The 18,920-nt window shown below is 46.8% G+C and overlaps 1 protein-coding gene across 12 annotated transcripts in view; it reads left to right on the plus strand.

Annotated features, from left to right (window-relative positions):
- The window catches only part of PASD1 (PAS domain containing repressor 1), a 97,768-nt gene extending 84,390 nt beyond the window's left edge, over window positions 1–13,378 (plus strand). For 4 of the 12 annotated variants that reach the window (XM_023633730.2, XM_070257381.1, XM_070257379.1 and 1 more), the window contains 7 exons: window positions 2,762–2,867; window positions 4,656–4,927; window positions 7,892–8,074; window positions 8,427–8,621; window positions 9,010–9,284; window positions 10,578–10,833; window positions 12,656–13,378. In XM_023633730.2, coding sequence (XP_023489498.1) covers window positions 2,762–2,867; window positions 4,656–4,927; window positions 7,892–8,074; window positions 8,427–8,621; window positions 9,010–9,284; window positions 10,578–10,833; window positions 12,656–12,817 — 1,449 coding nt within the window. In that variant the 3' untranslated portion in view covers window positions 12,818–13,378. The remainder of the gene's footprint in view (window positions 1–2,761; window positions 2,868–4,655; window positions 4,928–7,891; window positions 8,075–8,426; window positions 8,622–9,009; window positions 9,285–10,577; window positions 10,834–12,655) is intronic. The other 8 variants (XM_023633731.2, XM_070257385.1, XM_070257382.1 and 5 more) reach the window with 3 other exon arrangements.
- Window positions 13,379–18,920: the final 5,542 nt, after the last annotated feature.

An 18,920-nucleotide genomic window follows, 5' to 3' on the forward strand; every position in this document is an offset into this window, starting at 1 on the left:
ATTGAGAGGACGTGACCAGTGAAGTAAGAGTTAAGCCAAGTGAAGAAAGTATTTCCAGGAGGAGGAAATGAAAAACAGTGTCAAACACTGCTGATAGATTAGGTAGGTTGACTACTCAGAAGTGCCATTAGATTTAGGTCCTGGAAGCCATTGCTGAACTTGAGAAAAATTTTGGTGGACTGTAGACGAGGGCAGGGAGATATCGTCTGCTTGAGCAGATATAAGAGAGGATGGTGGAATTGGAGACATTAAGCACTTCCCTTTTGAGAAGTTTTGCTCTCAAGGGAATCAGACAAACAGAATGGTACGTAAAAGACAGGTGGGATCCAGAGAGGATTTTTTGTTTCTTCCTTTTCCCCTACAAAGCCCCAGTACATAGTTGTGTATAGTTGTAAGTTTTTCTTCTGGTTCTTCTATGTGAGCTGGTGCCACAACGTGGCTACTGACAGACGAGTGGTTTGGTTCTGGGCCCAGGAACTGGGCCCAGGCTGCCTAAGTAGAGTGCACTAAACTTTAACCACTAGGCCATCAGAGCTGGCTCCAGAGAGGATTTTTAAACAGAGTGTATTTTTAAAAATTCTACTCTATTTTATCTAGTGTTTTTCCCATGTCTATTCCATCTGTTATCTTGACTGGATGCCCTAAAGTGCTGTTCTTTTTACAAAACTAAAATGAAAGGACCTCTTAAAAGTGACTCAGAGCACTTCTGATGCTAAGCTAATCATGGGGAAAATGTGAAGATTGGGGGATGTACGTCTTGATTGCCTCCCCCGCAGTGTACACTCATTTCTAGTTCACATAACTTTCAGGTATTGGAGCCTGCACTTGAAGCCTCCTCTATGTCCAGCCTTAAAGGCTATGCTTCTCTTTTCAAATCATTTAGCATACTGTTCATGGAGACAATTATAGAGTAAAAGTGAATCCAAAACTCCTCTTAAACTTGTAAAAGCATATTGATTGCCCTCCGATCCCCATGCATGCATTTTCATTTCATCTTTCTTTTTAGCTTCTAGCTTCCTCTCTTGAAAGATTGTCTTCAGATCTTAGTCCTGATTGCATTTTATATTGGTATCTTTTTGCTTCCAAAATAGTTGCTTTGCTTTGTTTTTTTGTTTGTTTGTTTGTGAGGAAGATTGGCCATGAGCTAACATCTGTTTCCAATCTTCCTCTTTTTACTTGAGGAAGATTGTCCCTGAGCTAACATCTATGCCAATCTTCCTCTATTTTGTATGTGGGATGCCACCACAGCATGGCTTGATGAATGGTGTGTAGGTCTGCGCCTGGGATCCAAACCCGCAGACCCCAGGCCACTGAAGCGGAGCGTGCAAATTTAACCACTATGCCACCCGGCCAGCCCCTTGCTTTGTTTTTTTCTAAACCAGTTACCATTACTGCACATGATTCTGTAATTTAAGTTCATTTAGGCTCACTGCATTTTTATTGATAAGCTAAAGCATATGAACACACAAAAAAGGACATCTTGATGAACATCTGAGTATACACATTTCTATTGAAAATCATCCAAGAAGCAAGGAGCTAGTGATTAAATTGATATATGGCCACGATAAAGAACAGAAGGAGGAGGACAAAGAAAGAGAGGTCATATCCCATCTCAATGAATATGACCCCACAAAAATAGCTTTCTAAATGATGAAAGGATTGCCACATCCCCAGCAACACATTCCTTGTTTTAAGGAGTACAAAACATAGTGCACTTGAACAGAGATTGTGCAATTTCCTGAAGTTCAAATGCTGGGATTTAATCTGGGGGAGTGTTCTCCAACAAACAGGTTCCTTGTAGAAAAGTCAGCATGAGTCAATGTCTTAATCCAGTGCAAAAAAAAAAAAAAAAAAAAAAAGCTAATTTTTTTGGCAGAGATGTAAAAGATTTCACTGCTAAACCAGATACTTAAATTTCATATGAGCAGTGAGCCCCAGACTATTCAAAAAGGATCCAGTTGTTAAGGAAATGGCAGTGGATCAATAAATAGGAATATAACATACGTGATTTAAAGCAGCAAATGGCTTAGGTTGAGATAGCCGGGGTTAGGGAAAAGAGTACTGGGTTCGAAGACACTGAATTTTCTCTCTCTTGCTCTGCTCCTAACTTGCTGTATGACCTTCTCCCCTTTGAAGCTATCAAATAGGGAGTTTGCACTAGAAGCTCTCCAGGGCCATCTATATCTCTCTGCTACCATAGTAAAGGTACTTTTGCTCATAATACTCTCAGCTTTAATCTTTGTTACAGACATGGTCATTAACCAGCCCCCAGTTGGCCTCTCCTTCCTCTAAGCCAATGCTGCATGTGCAGGACCTATGGAAAGATGGTCCCATTGGTGGTGGTGCCCTTCTCCTACAGCCTTCCCACCTCTGAACTAGCAGGTCTGGGTCCTCCCAACATCTCTGAAAGGCCTTTTTTTTTTTTTGCCACAGCCTTTGATTGGCACACATTTTTCTTCCACTTGTGCTTTTAGCACACCTATACTTTGTTTCTATTCTCTAGTTTGACAATGTATAGCATGTGGTGCCCATGGTCTCTGCTTGTTGTTATCTTCCAGCAGTATTTTTCAAGGATATGTTTCATGATGGTTTTGTGTTAGGTATTCAATTGATTGTAGCAATGTTAGAAATTGTGATGTGAAATGTATCAAAAGTTTGTGTTCTGCCTGTTTCCTGTTGTTTATATACCTCTTTATCTGCAAATTGAAATATCTTCTCCTGCTTGTTTGGAAATTCCAAGGATAAAGTTAATATTTTACAGGTCAAGCAGTATGGATCACAAGAATCTGTTCCTGTAATTCAGATAGAGTCTGATACATCTTTTGACTCCAGCATATCTTCCCCAGAAACTATACCTGACTCTCCAGGTAGGTTCATGTGGGCATTTCTGTAGGGACTAGCGAAAGAAAAATAGTGGCCTACAGGGTAGTTACAATTTTTCAAATGAAAATAATGTTCTGTTTATAATGGTGTGAAATCACAAAAGTGAATTCTAACTTTCTTCATCTTATGAAGAATTTTTTGAGCTGATGATTTGAGAGCAGTGAAAATGAATATCTCATCGATGGTTCGAGTGCTTGGGAATATTATTCTCTCCCATTTAATTTTAATGTTCTAAAGATTGGTGCTAGCTCTCAGGCCTTGGAGGAATAGCATCTTATCTTTCAATACTTGTGCAGTCTTTCCTGCCATGGCATAGTAGTTGAATTCCAAAGAAACCTCTTGTTTTTAAAAACTGTACTGTAAGAATTGTTAGTAGAGGGCAAAAGGGATAGTCTCTTATTACGTAAGTTTCAATATTAAAGACATTTCATAAATATAATTGTATAAAAAATACAAAACTTAAAGCAGTGGTGGATGCATAATGCAGATCACGGCCTCTAGGTAGCTAATCTTATCAGAGATAATTTGTATCGTGGAATCGCCATATGTAGAAGTAATATCTCTGTATTTTAAATACCCTCGTTAACAACCTTTCCAGTATTGCTGTCAATCTCAAAGCTTTGCTAAAAAAACTCTTTCAAAACAATTTATTTGGGGGGAGAGACAAAGTCCATGAACCTGTAACTGTGATTTCTAAAATGTATAAGAACAATTTAGTTTTAATTTGCACACAGTAAAATTCACTCTTTGGGGAGTCATGTATCTACCACCACAAGACCAAACATTAACAGTTCTATCACCCCAAAGGTCCTTTGTGCCGCCTCTTTGAACTCAAACTCTCTCCCTCACCCACTGGCGATCATTGATGGGTATTCTATCTCTGGTTTCCTTTTTCAAGAATGTCATATAAATGGAATCATACAATATCTAGCCCTTTTGGTCTGGTTTTGTGAACAAAATGCATTTAAGATTCATCCATGTTGCATGAATCAGTGGTTCATTCCTTTATTCTTGCTGAATCGTACTGCATCTTATGAACGTACCACAGGTTTTTTTTTTAATCCATTCATCTGTAGAAGGACATCTGTGTTGTTTCCAAGTGTTTGGTGATTATAAGTAAAGGCACTGTAAATACTTGCACAGGTTTTTTGTATGGATATAAAATTTTAATTCACTTGGGTAAATTCCTGGGAGAGGGACTGCTGGGTCATATGGGAAGTATGTGGGAAAGAAGCTGCCAAATCATTTTCCAAAGTGACTCTACCATTTCGCATTATTCAAATAATGTTCTCCACTTTGCTTCTGGGGGCTGTTGAAGGAGAGTCATGTCACAACACCTCCAAGAGAACTTCAAGCCCTCCTGAGATCTCACAGTCTGGGGAACTTAGTTTTTCAAAAGTGATTTATGACAACGTTTACTTTGGTTTTATCTGTTTGAAAGTACCGAATTTCCAGAAGCAGAGCCAAAAGAAATTTATAATGAAAAGATACTTAACAAGAATGGGTTTGGACTCCTGCTTATACTTGGGTGGATGGAGGTAAAGTCAAACACTCGCTCCTTTTTCTTCATTTTCATATCTGAACAGATTTTTAAGCAGTGTTTTGAATTAATCCTGGTACCTGGCACATTTAATTCTTAAAATGGAATAAAACTGGACTCGCCTGTTTTTATGACTTATAAAAGGAAATAAGGAGAAATCTGTGTAATCTCTTTGATAATGTTGATACTTTTGCTTTTTTGGTCATGGATTCCACTGTGCTTTTCTCCTCAGCTACATCATCTTTGCAAAGCTTTGAATCTGAACATAAAGTGGAAAACGTGGATGAGGTGGAAGAGGTAGAAGAGGTGGACCAGATGGATGAGATGGAAGAGGTGGAGCAAGTGGAGGAGGTGGAGCAAATAGAGCAGTTGGAGCAGGAGGCCCAGGTGGAGGAGGTGGAGCAGGAGGCCCAGGTGGAGGAGGTGGAGCAGGAGGCCCAGGTGGAGCAGGTGGACCAGAAGAACCTCTTGTCCTCCAGTTTGGCTGCTGACATCAGTGATCAGGTACCTCTGGAAGTCTTATCCCACATATTTATTCTGACCCTGCAAAGCTCTGAATTTCCACTCTTGTTCCCAGTTTCACTTTGCAGAAAGCATGCTCTTTCTGTTTTACTGGATTTTCAGATGCAGCTGAGAATCCAGTGGGCCCTAGCAAACAGGGAGGCTGGAGGTTCTCCCTAAATACAAATCCCTGTACTCCTCTTAATGTGAAATATGCTAAAACACTTTATGCTTGAGAGAATGTTTGAGTCAAATAGGAAGCTTAACTACTAAGAAAAGGCAGTATTTTTATGAGCCATGCTCCTCGTCACCTGTGACGGGACGCTAACTATCTCAAGGAAAGATGACTTTCCTGCCTTCTTATACCAACACCTCCCCACCAGGAGCTAGGCTTCCCCAATAGAATTTTTATTAGGTTAGAATCATGCTTTTTAGAATGTTAGATATATCCAGCCTTCAAATGTCAGCACCAGTATATGGTCGAAAGCCAAATCAAAACGGTTGGATTAACTACTCTGTTGCTCTTCTATCCCCAAATGTGTGTACATAATCGCAGATTGGGATGATCATCTTTTATGTTAGAGAAGATTATTAAAATCAGGATTGGCAGCCAAGATAATGACTTTATGGTCTGTTATGTGGGACTGTGTGCATTAATTACGAAGCCCTAAGATGAGTCACTCCATTCCTGATGCCAAAGGCATCCTCTTCTAATGAGAAGAACTGAGGGCTAGAAGACAGTTGTTTGAGCTTGGCCCCAACAACGTGACCATGGCACATCCCCGAGTCTCGGTTTCTCCATTTTGAAATGGTCTGCTTGCCTTGAAGAGATTTTCAGACTTGTAGGAAAATTCTTTCAACTATTTAAAAGAAAATTTCTGTAGAAATCCATTTTGTCCTTATTTATGTTCTTATGTTAAAAGTTGTGGGTCCTCTTTCACTGTTGATAGATTTCTCTTCTCCTTTGAATTAATTTATAATTAAACTTTAAATATAACTTTTGTTTAAAATAGTCAAAATAACCAGCAATGAGCATGTGTAGTGTGGCTCTGCATGTGATAGCATATGTATTGGGCTTATTTCTGGGTGCCATGGGTTGGCAGACTGGAATGTGTCCATAAGGTGGAGACCAGGATGGAGGCGGGCTGGAAAATGTCACATGGTCAGTAGTGGAAGGAGAAGGGAGACTGGGGAGGGCCAGGACAGCTTGATCCAAATAGCTGCAGGACCGTCATACTCCTGAAGTGGAAGACGTTTCCGGTGGATCAAACTAGGGCAGAGAGCTAGCGGCGCAAGGCAGGAAGGGATGCCCTTCCAAGGAAGCCCTTCTCAGCCTCCCCAGGTAGTGAGCCCCCTCCCCTTCAATGGGAAGGCTTTGAGCCAAGGCTTGGTAGCTCATCTGCCAGGGACAGCAGAGAAAAGATTCCTGCCTGGAGAAGTGTGCGGTGGGGGGAGGTGGATGTGATGACCTGTAAGATTTGTCTCTTCCAGTCTTGAGTTTAGAGATTTTTTGGTTTAATGAATGCCTGCTTTCTTATATGAAGATATATATATATATATATATATATATATATAATATAGTGAAAGGACAATTGGATCATTTCCAATAGATTAAAAATGCATATATAATGTTTTATTCCGAGTGTATTCTATGCAAGTTTTTTTTTCTCTCTCCCTCTTTTTAAGAATTCAACTGTGTGTTTCCATTAACCGTAAAGGAGTTGAAGACCCACAGTTTTGCTTCCTAGCAGTTGCATGTGTGTGTACCTTTTTCTTACTCTTGGTATTGGGATTATGGATTGGAAGCGAGGCTCTCTTATCTTGTTTGTACACACAGTGTCTAGCACAGATCAAGGCAAACAACACTTGTTTCCAGGTCCTACTTACAGCTTTGACAGTTCTTTTTCAAGAATCCCACCTCTTTTCTGACCCCTTCAGCCAATCAGTTGAGAAGTCCTATCCACTTTCTTAATTTCTCTCGAATGTGTCCCTTCTTTTCAGTGTCCTACCTCTGGACTGTTTCAGGCTCCTATTACCTCTATCTTGAGTTACCTCCACAGCCTTCTAACTGGCTTCTCTCTGACTCCAAGCTTACTCTCTCCCGTCAGTCAGTTCATCTTCCACACTGTTGCCAGAAGGCATGTTTTACCACATAGATCTGAGCATGTCACTTTCCCAATCAGGTCTGTGTTTTAGACTGCTCCTTCTGGCAGCAGCACAAGATGGCTGATAAATAAAATCTAAGTCCTTCGGCTGCCTAAACTTGTATGGTCTGCACAAGGCTCTTCCTCTGGTTTCCCTTCCATAGGAGATTTGCCTCATCCCCTCTATTCCAGCCAACCCGAAGCATTGCTTTGTCCCCCAACACACTCTATACTTTTATAAACCTGTACATTTGTTTAATTCCAGATCTGAGGCTGTTACTCACGTTAAAATTAGATTTCTAAGGCCAGGAGGAGGATGGTCCTTCAAGTACTATAACTGTGCTTGGACAGTAGCTACTTTAGAGGCCATTGCGAAGGTCAGATCTGTGCGTTTCTGTACAGTGCTTAGAAAAGTATCTGGAACAAAGGAAGCGCCAGTTGAGCCTTCTTCTTTTAACTGCAGTGCTAACAGGGCATCCCATGGATGTTTCCCGTATGTCTCATTTGTGATATGACCCGCTGCATTCTGACTTCTCCACCGAGGCCTTTGGGCAGGTTTCTTCACATCTCTGGGTGAATTCCACAGCTTTATGTTTAAGGGAAAAATCAGACTAAATGATCCCCATGATCCATTTCTGATCGAGAATTCCTGGATTCTCTAAACATTTCTTCAAACTTTCTAGAATGAATGAAATCAGGATTGGAGTGCTGCTATTTGCATTCTCAGTCTTTCAAAACTTGGAAAGAAAACAACATGGTATGATTTGGAGAACCTGGTGTCCCTATAGTATATGAACCATAAGTGATTGATTTCTTCCCACAGCCATTACCATCACTATCATCAATTGCATCATACATCGACAAACGTGAGCTGGAACTGATGAAGAAGTTCAAAGAGCAGCTGGAAGAGAAGACTCAGATGCTGCATGCTGACATCAGAAACCAGCAGAAGGCACTGGAAATGATTAGGGAGCAGCTTCAGGCAATGCAGGAGTCCAAATTTCAGGTCAGAGACCAGTTCCATGTAAGTGGCAGAAGGGAGAGGAGAAAGGAACCATGACAATCTTCAAGGAGTTAATCAATAGGGCCTGCTAGTAGCGACAGCTGCTGCCCTAGGGCAGCATGGGACATCTGGAGCAATCTTCAGCAGGGACTTCATGGCAATGCCCTTTTTCTCTTGGCTACAGAAGCTGAGATGGGCCCAGCCAGGCTCTTGCAGTGGCAGATGTGGCTCATATACAGTCAAGGCTTCCTGTGGGCTTACCTTTGGGCAGTCTCGTTCCATGCCCAGCATGTCTTGTGCCCTAAGGAAAGATGTGGACCCTGAACAAGATCTTTGTAATACTGTGTCCTTACAGATGCAACCAAACACCTCACTCTACATTGAAAATCCTGAGCCCCAGTCTTTGGAGCCAGTGCCCAAGAAACGACGCACTGAGCAAATGAAGTCCCTCCCAGATCTCAAGGAGGCCAAAGATTTCTGTGGTTCATATTCGTCTCACTCTTTCAAATTCCCTGAGGAGCTTGAGGAGCCTTATGATGCCTCCACCCAGGTATGGAAAGCCTGTTTTAACTATGTAGCTGAAAGAGGATTTCATTTTCATGAAAATTTGGGCTCACCTGGTTCTCCTGAGGGGTTAGTGGCTGCTGCTTAGTTGGCTGCAGCTCTTTTGCCTGAGATTGAAAATCCTGGTTAACTAGACCTGGACACACATGCACACGTCCATGTACATGTGTGCTGGGTTGCAGCTTCTCATGGCACGGAGCGTGACTGCAAGTAGTGCCCAGCCAAACAAGTAGACAGTCACCCAGGGCGCAATGCCCAGAGAGGCAGGGCTACTGTTGTCTTCTGCTTTGGGAACCTGGAGTGGGAGTGTCCAATCAATTTCTGGGAGGCTCCTGCAGACACTGAGGTACTTTTATCTCTTCCTTTTGATGCAGCAGCACCTGCAGGAGCAGGAACAATACCTGCAGCAACAGATGCAGCAGGAGGAGCTGCTGCAGGAACAGCCACAGCAGCATAATGTCGTTTTGGGAGATGAAACACTGCAAATAGGCCTGCCAAACCAAAGCAGCGTTTCTCTGCCCCTCTATAATGACCCCGTGATGTTCACGCAGAGCCAGCCTGTCGTTCCTGTCCAATTAGGAGATGAGCAACAGCCCTCTGAGTACTATCAGGACGAAAACCTTGGGGGCCAGGAAGATGAGAGTCGTAGGTAAGAAGTGCATGGAATGGTGATAATGGCTAAGGTCACTGGTTTCTTCTTGTGGCTGGACACCATGCCTGAGACCATTGGTGACTTTCCCAGAGGACACCAAAAGCCCCCTCATCAAAAGCAATGTGCTCCCACTCATCTTGCTCTGTGGCTACTGGGGCCCCTGCCTCTACATGCACAGTGCATGGCCAAGCATGCATTGATGAGGCAGAGGAGTCTCCATGAAAATAGGGGGACTAGATAAGGAAGCCTCCAAGCTAGGGATTTGGCATGCAAATCTTGAAATTGCTTGGCTTCACCCCCCAAGTGCAATCTCACGGGCACATGGTGTCTTTAGGGAAGTCTTGAGTGCCCACAACTGGATACTCCTGGGCTCCCAGCTTTCATTTCCCCCTTCAGTGGAATCTGGTGATCACAGTAGACCAGGTGAAGGGGTCCTCATGGCATTCACGATCTATATGAGGGAAGTCGTTGCGAAAGAGTTGCTGGTTTGCCATTGGATACCTAAAGAACCAAGAACACAGAATTCAGTCCTGGAAGGCAGGATGAGGACATGAACACGTATTCTACTCAGTGATACAGTCTTTGGTCCCATGCCAGAAAGAGAAGGTTCTGTTCAGCAGTGAAGGGGTTGCTTAGCACATACTTGGTGCCCAATAAATATTTTTGAATGAGTTCCAGCTCTCTGAGCAAGCCTCCCAGAGCTCTCCGGATTTCCTTCTGGGCCTTCTTTTACGATCAGTGGCCCTGACACGTGAGGTGGGTCAATGCCATGTTTCCCACTGGCCTGATCGTGAGAGTCAAGGTGAGGAGGTTGTTGAAAGTGCAGATTCAGAGTTGGGAGCAGGGCTTAGAAATCTGTTTATCTCATGACCCCCCCCCGCCCCAGGCTTAGGGTTGTAGAGAGAGCACTGGACTTGGAGTGAGGAAATCGGCCTGGCAGCCCCTCGCAGTCACTAGCCCCTTTAGTGATGAAGGGCAAGTCTCTGACTTTGGGGTAGATGAAGTGCCTTGCACAAGACCACAGAAGTCACCATCATGGTAGAACAAGTACAGTCCAAGTAATACAAATAAAACCACTTGAGACAAATAACTGTAATTTATCTCAAGGTTTACCTTCACTTTACTTTGGCAAATTGAGTCTTATTCAGGCCAAAGTGAGAGTACAAACAAGTGAATCTTGATTTAGCCACCAAAACCAAGTGTACCTTAAGCACCTACTGATGAGCAAGACAGTCTTCTGGGTCATCGTTTCTAGATCTGTGCCACTGTAACATGTTTCTTCTCTTACAGCTTTCTTCCTGAGGACCTGCGGGGGTCCTCCATGAATCTGCTGTCCATGGCACGTAGCCCAAGCTCGATTTCCTCTACCAGTTTTCCTGAGTGTCTCATTGGTTCTGATTCAAACTTAGTCCCCCTGGACACCTCGCAGGAGTACATCCATCTTTGGCAACAGCCACCAGATCCACAGCATGACCTTTACCTCCAAGAGGATACTTGGTCTTCCAATGAGCAGGCCATCCTGCAAGACCAAGCTGCCTGGCCCCAGGTATGCCACCCCTTCTCCTCTGCCCTGCAGCCCAAGTCAGAGGCTTCTGCACAGAGGCGGGCCCCTTCTCCATAAGGCTCACACACAGGAGTACACTTCATGTGTGAAATATAGTCTTCAAAACTCAATAAATCTGAGGTGGTTACTCACATGGTAGTAGCACTCACTGCTGAGTACAAAGATTCTCTTCAGCCTTCCATGAAAAAGTGAGCTGTCCTCATGGATATTAAATGCAATCTGACTTGGAAACTTCTCAAAAATATATTACTTGGGCAAAGTTAGTCATGCTATATGCTGTTTGTTGCCCCAGCCCAGACCCCTTTCTGAACTTGTGAATTTTAAGTTCTGCTACAAAATCCAGGCCTAGTGTAGCTGTGTTTCTTCATACCGAAAACAAACGCAGAGTCCTACTGTTGAATGTGCTTGGTATCTATGCATGTCATGCCCCATGTTTGGCAGGGCAGACCCCAGCTTGGGGATCATTTGCAACATCCATGTTTCCAGGGCAGTGGTGGGACTGGTCCAGATGGCAGTCACATAGCAGGTTTTGCTCCCAGGTACACTCCCAGCAGACCCCTTGGGCACCACAAACTCCCATTCTTACTAACAGCACTTAACAAAGGGTATTTTGATTCTGGCTTTAGAAATCTTAATAGAGCCTCAACTCTTTTTTTAAAAACTAAAAACAACAAGAAAAAAACAGTAAGCTAAGGCAGAATGAAGGAGTTTGGATATTTTAAGTGGCTAAAGGTGTGAATAATTTCACATACACACCTTAAACCACTGGGCTGCCAGCCCTCCAGGAAGTTGATCTGTTAGAGGGACTGCCCACACAAAGAGATCAGATGGCCAGTGAACCCTGTGGTTCAGTTACCAAGCCAGATTCTGGTGAGACCCTTCCTCATGCCTGCTCTCAAGGTGTTTACCCTCTGGATGTGCCCTGAGAGGCAGAGCTGAGACAAAGCTGAGCAGATATCCCAGGAAAGTGGAGAAGGGAGGACCCCGGAAGGTTGTGCAGATAGGAGATCACAGTGGAACAGCCAAGGGCAGGACCGTGTGGGAACTTCCCTGTCCATAATACTTCAGGGGCCCCCCACACCCTGCTCTGGCTCATCTCCACCACCCCTTGGGCCCTCCCTCTCTCTGGGTCCCCAGACACCTCTAGCTTTCTGCCCATAGCCCATTCTTGCTCCTTCTGATTCTTTTATCTTCTCCACCCTCTTGAATTCCACTTGTTGAAATCTTACATCACCTTCAAAACCCACCCCAAGGGGGGTCCCTCCTTCTCCAATAGAAAAGATTCCCTTAGCCCACTCTTTGTAACACCATTTTTGTGTCTGTCCCTCTTCCCCTCTCCATTGCACAGAGTGGATTGTTACCTCTCCCATCACGTTGTTCAGGTGGGCCAGGTAGCTGCTAATCAGGCTCAGCATGGAAGTCACTTAGTCCAAGTAGAATAATGGCAAGGTCCAAGGGTAGGGGCAGGAAGAGAGCTTCCAAGGCCTTGGCTAGCCAGGGCTGCCAGAGAAGCTGGTTTGGGCAGGGCCAGCCACGGGATCCAGTAGCCTTAGACATGAAGACAAGTTTAGGAGAGCCCAGGCATGCTTCTGCTGGTCTTTAAGCTAACGTGACATTAGGAGAGAGAAGCAGGGAGGAACCCAGTTTTCCCCCGCTCTACCTTCTACCGGCACCTTGCAGGCTTGTGTTCCACAGAGGTACTTCTCAGCACCTTGTTGACCTGAACTAAAGGGATCCTCCCTCCACCGCGAAATGGGCCCAGAAACTTTAGCAAAAGACTCCACCTTGTCCCCCTTTTTCCTAGCAGGCACAAGCCCCTGAGGCAGGAGCCCAGCTACCTCCAAGTCCAGAGGCTTTCCAGGCCCCTGCTGAATATCCACCAGACCAAATCAGCTATTTCGTGCCTGCAGAGCAGTCCAGCTTGGATGAACACCAGCACCAGCAGTACTTTCATACCGAGTCTTGAGAGAAGAGAGGAGACAGGCCGATGAGGCCTGCGTGGCTAGGGGACTCCAAGGCTTATAGAGTCCCCTAGAGTAGGGGTTAGGGGGTGGGTGTGGATACTTACTATTCTTTCCTGATAAGTTCTTTCTGTAATTGTTAGTTGAGCACAACCTGTTTTGTGGAAGCAGAGGCAGCCTATGATCCCCAGTGGGCTAGTATGTGACAGCAGCCAGGCCACAGCAGGAGACCGCTGTGCCCACCTGCCCTTCCCAGTCTCGCACACACCTATTCTCCCATGGGGTGGCAGGCTGCAGAGTCTCATCAACTTAGAACACCCTTTTTCTGCCAAGAAATATTTTCCAGCATGTTTTACTATCTAGGAAGAAGCTGTTTTGTCTTAAGCTGCAAGAATTCCAAGGCCTTGGCCTTGATGATGAAGCCCTGCATCTCTTCCACAGTCTTTTGGGGAAACCCACAGGGAACAGCATTACAACTGTGGGAAGCTGAAATAAGGTCAACAGAGGCGCTTCATGCTGAAATAGTCACAACTTAACTGCTTAATAAAAATTGTCTTTCACTGCAACTCTCTGTGAACTTTGACTGACTTTTGGAACCTAGAAATGGTACCGACTGGTGCCTACTCGTGCCAAGGTCCTGAGTGAAGGGTTCATTTCCTGGAGTTCCTCTTTATGTGGCCTGTTCTCCTCAACCTCTCGTTCACACCTCAGCTCCCTGCCACATTTGCAGAGGCTGGTGGATCCTGCCTTCCCAAGTGGCCATGTACCCAGGCTCTCTGTGTAGCTGAGGCCTACTGGCTCCTTCACTGAAACCAAGGGCAGCCCAAGGCCTGCCGGGCCTGAAATAGTTAGCCTAGGGGCTACCCACCCTGTGTAGACTGTGCTCGTGCCTCATATGTCGCCTCAGAGGTGAACCTGGATGCTAAAGGGCAAAGTGCCCATTTGCTTTGCATGCAGGTTTCTTCTCTCCTGCCCATAGCCTTTTCTTGGGCAGGTGCACTCCCTGGAGGAAAAGTGATTGCTCTCTAGTCAGGTCCAAGGAGAGCACCTTTCCAGCTGTCTGCAAGGAGAGGGAAAGAGGGGAGGAGAGAAAGGGGGGGCGCTTTGATAACGTTATCTGAAGTTATTGTATACCTTTAATATCAGTCTTAAGGTAATGAACCGTTGCTGGAAGAAGGCAAAGGAAGCCCCCAGTCTCTAGTGGCAAGTTAAAATAAAGGGGGCACATGAGGCCTCATACCCACAGGAGGAGCTTGGTATTCTCAGGTGGCCTGATCTCTACCAGGGTGCTATGGACTGAACGTGTCCCCCAAACTTCATGCATTGAAGCCCTACCCTGCAATGTGATGGTATTTGGAGGCGAGGCCTTTGGGAGTTGCTTAGGTTCGATGAGGTCATGAGGGTAGGACCCCCATGATGGGATTAATGGGCTTATAAGAACAGACACAGAGAGCTTTCTCCCTCTCTCACCTTGTATGCACAAAGAGGAGGTCATGTCAGCATACAGGAAGATGGTGGCTACCTACAAACCAAGAGAAGAGGTCTCAGAATAAAACCCACCTTGTTGGCACCTTAATCTTGGACTTCCAGCCTCCAGAACCATTAAAAATAAAGATCTGTTGTTGAATCCCCCCATCTATGGTATTTCGTTATGACAGCCTGAGCTGACCAAGGCACAGGAGCTGTTTGCGTTCAGGCATGTCCCTTCGTAGCTGTTGGGAAGGAGAAGCTGAAGGCCCAGTCACTTCTCTGAGTCACTCCTTGGCACTTAGAGGAACATCTCCCATTGTGTTCAGCAGATGCAGAACATTTCCAGGAACCAGTTCTCTTGGGCCACCCAGCAGAGATGGGAGCAGTGGTCCCAGGCAATCTTGATATCATTTTTGACTTTGGACAGACAGAGTTGGAAGTGACAGGCATTCTGAGGTGTTAGCAGGGACTCTGTTGCTTCCTGCACTGGCAGCTGCCTCCCTTGAGAGGTAGAACTGGGAGGCAGAGGCTGCTACATCTGCCACTTCCTTCTCTTGGGAGATCATGGGACCACTGTACCCTCTCCTGCCAGACAATAGAGGAAGGACTGCACATGTACAAAACCATGTCACACTTGTTAAAGAGAGTGATGAACGATTGCAGGGGAGCAAGAGGCACCACTCCACTAGCATGCAGAGTGGCCCAGGCTCAGGGGTCAAGAGCTGCCTTGTAGACCATGGCGGGGTGGGTGGCATTCAGGCATGCAGGCTCCTTCTGGCTCCTCAGTCAACTGGTAGCATTCTGATCATGGGAGCAGCTCAGAGGCTTACTGTGCAGCATCGGGAGCTCCCATAGCCAGATCTGGTGTTTCTCACAGGAAAAGAATTTAGTCCTGCCTTGTTTCTCCCTCTACATGGCAAGGGAGAGGCCGGCAGGCAGGCCCAAGAGTGGCACACTCCCAGGAGATGCAGCTGAGACCCGTTCTGCCTTGGACAAGTCACTTAAGCTCCTGGGCCTCAGTTTCTCCATCTGAAAAAAAGGAGGGAGGAGGAGACAATGCTTTTCCTACCTAGAACGGTAGGACTGAAAGATGCTTCGGGAAAGGCACCGTGAAAGCTGGCTAGACGGGAGGCGTTCAGTTGGGGTTCTTGTTTGATCAATGTTTGGAGTGTGCCAGGGCTGGGATTTGTTTGATCTGGCCCAATTTCTGCTGGCTTCCCCACCCCCTGCATTTCAGAGAAGGATCCTGAATTGGGGAAGTCTGTGGGCTCCTCAGGCTCTGCCTCAACTGCTCAGCTCCTGGCTTGGCCCCAGAGCCATGTTGCCAGAGGGTTGGAGGGCTGGCTGCCTAGGCCTACTTTTTCCCAAGGATCTCCACAGGAGTAGCTGCAAGGACACCCCATCTTAGGATGAGGGGAAGTTGGGGGTACAGAGGGCAGAAGCCCAGAATCAGTGCTCACATGCAGGATCATCCAGTTGTGACTTAGTTTTGTGTATTACTGAGGTCAAACTATGGCGAGCGAATTCTCTGTGGCCTCTTAGGCAGTTCTGGGTCCAATTCCCACTCTGAGGCAGTCGTGGTCCTCCCTGCCGAGACCTTAGACTTGGTTGCCTGGGTGGACCACCGGCTTTAACTGGGGTCAGGTGGAGCTTACCTTTTCATTTTCCCAGGCACGAGCCCTAAGTCCCCCCGCTCCAGAGGGTCTCCTGATGATTGCCACCAGGGAGAAAGCTGTCTGCTCGCAGGCTGTGGGAGGGGCAGGGCTGACCAGACCAAAGGATGGCAGTGTCGGCATGAGGATAAGGCGTGACTCGTGTCCCTTTAGCCACAAAGTGATAAGAAATGAGTGGGCCTTATGTGCACTTTTCAGTCGTGAGCTGAAGGGTGAGGCCTGTACCAGCCTTGCCCGGGGCAGGAGAGAAGTTTAGGCACTACTTGCTTCAAAAAGAATGGTTACAAACAAGCTTCCAGGGCCACGCCTCAAACTGGAAAGAGCTATGCCTGTCCCGTGATCTGCACTACGCTGCTCCAGGAGGCTCTGGGGACTTTGCAGCCTGTCCCACAAAGTTTCTCCTGGGAAATCTTGAAACAGATGCAGCATCTAGGACTACTCAGGACAAATTTTCTGTCCATCACCCTCCCTCCAAGCCCCACATGCTGCACACACAGTGCACAACCCTCGCCAGCCACCTCCTCTTTACTCTTAGACTCTTCTTGGGCGTGGGAGAGCAGAGGGAGAGGAGAGCAGAGGGAGTTCCTCCAGCAGCTCAAGGGTAGGCAGATCCTGGGGAAGGGGTTGGGAGGGAGAATCCAAAGGCAAAGCAGCCGTTGCTCCCAGGCCGCCCACCCCCAGCACCCCAGCCTCAGCCACCTGGCTCTTCTTCCTGGGCGGCCCCAGAGAGGCAGCAGCGTTCTGCCTTAGGCTCTGAGCACAGTAGCCAACACACTACTCGATGGCTGGGCACCTGGCTTGTAATGCGAGGGTTGCCTTTTTCCGGAGTTTCCTGGCCCTCCTGTGCGCCACTGCTGGGACAGCTGTGACCTTTTTCTCACCCCAGCTGCCTGGCCCACACCAGCTTCCCCCTTGAGGGGTAGGTAGAGGTACAGAGGGGCCAGAGCATGGCAATCTTGTGGGCACAGGGTTCCTGCAGCAGAAGCAGGCTCAGACACAGAAGATCCAGGAGCCCTGGGCTCTGTCCTTCCTTCCCTCAACACAGCCACCAGCAGCCCCAAGACTCAAAGCAGGCATCCCCCAGCAATGATGTCAGCAAGGTGGCCCCTGGCCGAGACCATCATAACCTTACCTTTACCCGACAAGACTTGATGGTGGCTTGTGAGGATTTGTTAACTCCTCCGGCATGAAGCCAAATTGGCATCCCCTGTCTAGGAAAGCACAGGATGTGCATTTTTCTGTGGGTTGATGGGGCAGAGGAAGTTGGAAGAACATGACAGAGGTACCTCGGCTGCCACACGTGGCAGAGCTGCCATACACAGCCGCCGTGACCCAACCATCAGCTCGTTCCCAGGTGGGCAGCACAGCCTCCTCACTGAGCAAGACTCAGTTTGCATGTAATAGAATATTCTATGCACAGATTTAGCTGAATATTCGTATGTTTTCTATGGCATCAAAAATGGATAAATGCTCCTGTTCCCAAACGCCTTTGACAATGAAGAAAGAAGAGTGTTATTCAAACTGCCAGCCCCAGTGCATGTGCTTCTTCAACTCCATTTGCGGTGCACAGCCCAGCACTGGCTAACGCCCTCTGCAGTATCTCAAATGTTCCAAGTACTTTGAAGACAATGAAAGCGAAGGTAGCCTTGAAACATTCTGGGATGCGCGTGGTGTTCATGCCAAAATCACTGGGAAGGAAAGGTTGAGGGAGAAAGGTTGGGCAGAGGAGAAGGGGATAAGGTGGGCATGGGAGCTTAGAACTGCAGCTTCTCTCACCAGAGTGAGAGGAGGAAGTCGGTCCTCCAGCCTCAACGTGTCTCCAGCCTCAGGAGAGACCACAGCAAATTCCATCCCCGTCTCTCAAAATCAGTTACAACAATCTTAATGAAAACTCTCTGATCTATAGCTAGGACCCAATTGAATGTTCCATAGGGGATATTAAATAATTGGGGTGTTTTCTGTTTTCATTGGTAAGCAAGATGATGTTGAATGGTTTTCCATTGCTTATCAAATAAAATCCACTTCTCTGCCTAGGGTGGTCTGGCCTCACCCTTCCTCTGCAGCTACATGTCCCTCTGCCCTTCACACACTCTGGCCTCAGCCTCGCTGCACCATTGGGTTCGACACAAGCCTTTCCGCCCTCATGGATTTGTCACTATTCCATACACCTGGAATGTCCTTCCCTCCCACCTCTGCATTTCCAACCCTTGCCCGTGATGTAGAGCCCGGCCGGGAAGGCTCCCTCTACTCCATGTCCCTCCACCCCTGCCTGTGCTTCACTCAGAGCACTTACGTCTCTGCTTAGCTCCCGCTGCACGTGTGGCATTCTCTCTTCTAGACTGAGCTGCAGTGAGCAGAGACTGGGGCAGGTGTTGGAGGCCCATGTAACACAATGCCTTACAAACAGCCTTCCCTCTACAAATGTTCCAATGAACATCTTTGTAACCTAGGTCCTTAGCAGTCACCGGGAAAATGTTTCGCAAAGAAAACCAGCTATTGAGACAGGATCATCAAGCAGGAGGTCAAGCTGGTGAGGCCCTTGAGCCTTCTTGTGCAACTTCCCAGAAGCTGGGAGGGACCAGGAAGTCCCTGGGGCCAAAAGGTAGCCTTTTCCTCCAGTCCCAGGCCCCAGGAAAAACCTCCTGCTCTGCTCACTCTCTGTTTAGCTCAGATATAAGTGTTCTTAAGCTTCTGAACATCAGCCAGTAACCTCGCAGCCCTTCCACAGGCTTCTTCCTCACAGAGGGACTTGGAGATGAGGGTGTGCAGAACCTGCTGGAGTGACCTGCAGTAGGGGTACAGTCCTGGCCCCTGAATTGCCATGTTCCTATGGGACTGAGGGATGGAGGCGCTTGGTGGATGAGACAGCAGAGTGTAAGTCACAAAGCGCAAAGCACTGCATTTCGATTGGCAAGTGTCCCTGGTGGTGGCTCTGATGAACTCTCCATATCGCTTTGTGGCACAC

Source organism: Equus caballus, chromosome X (assembly GCF_041296265.1).
Source record: "Equus caballus isolate H_3958 breed thoroughbred chromosome X, TB-T2T, whole genome shotgun sequence".
NCBI lineage: Eukaryota > Metazoa > Chordata > Mammalia > Perissodactyla > Equidae > Equus > Equus caballus.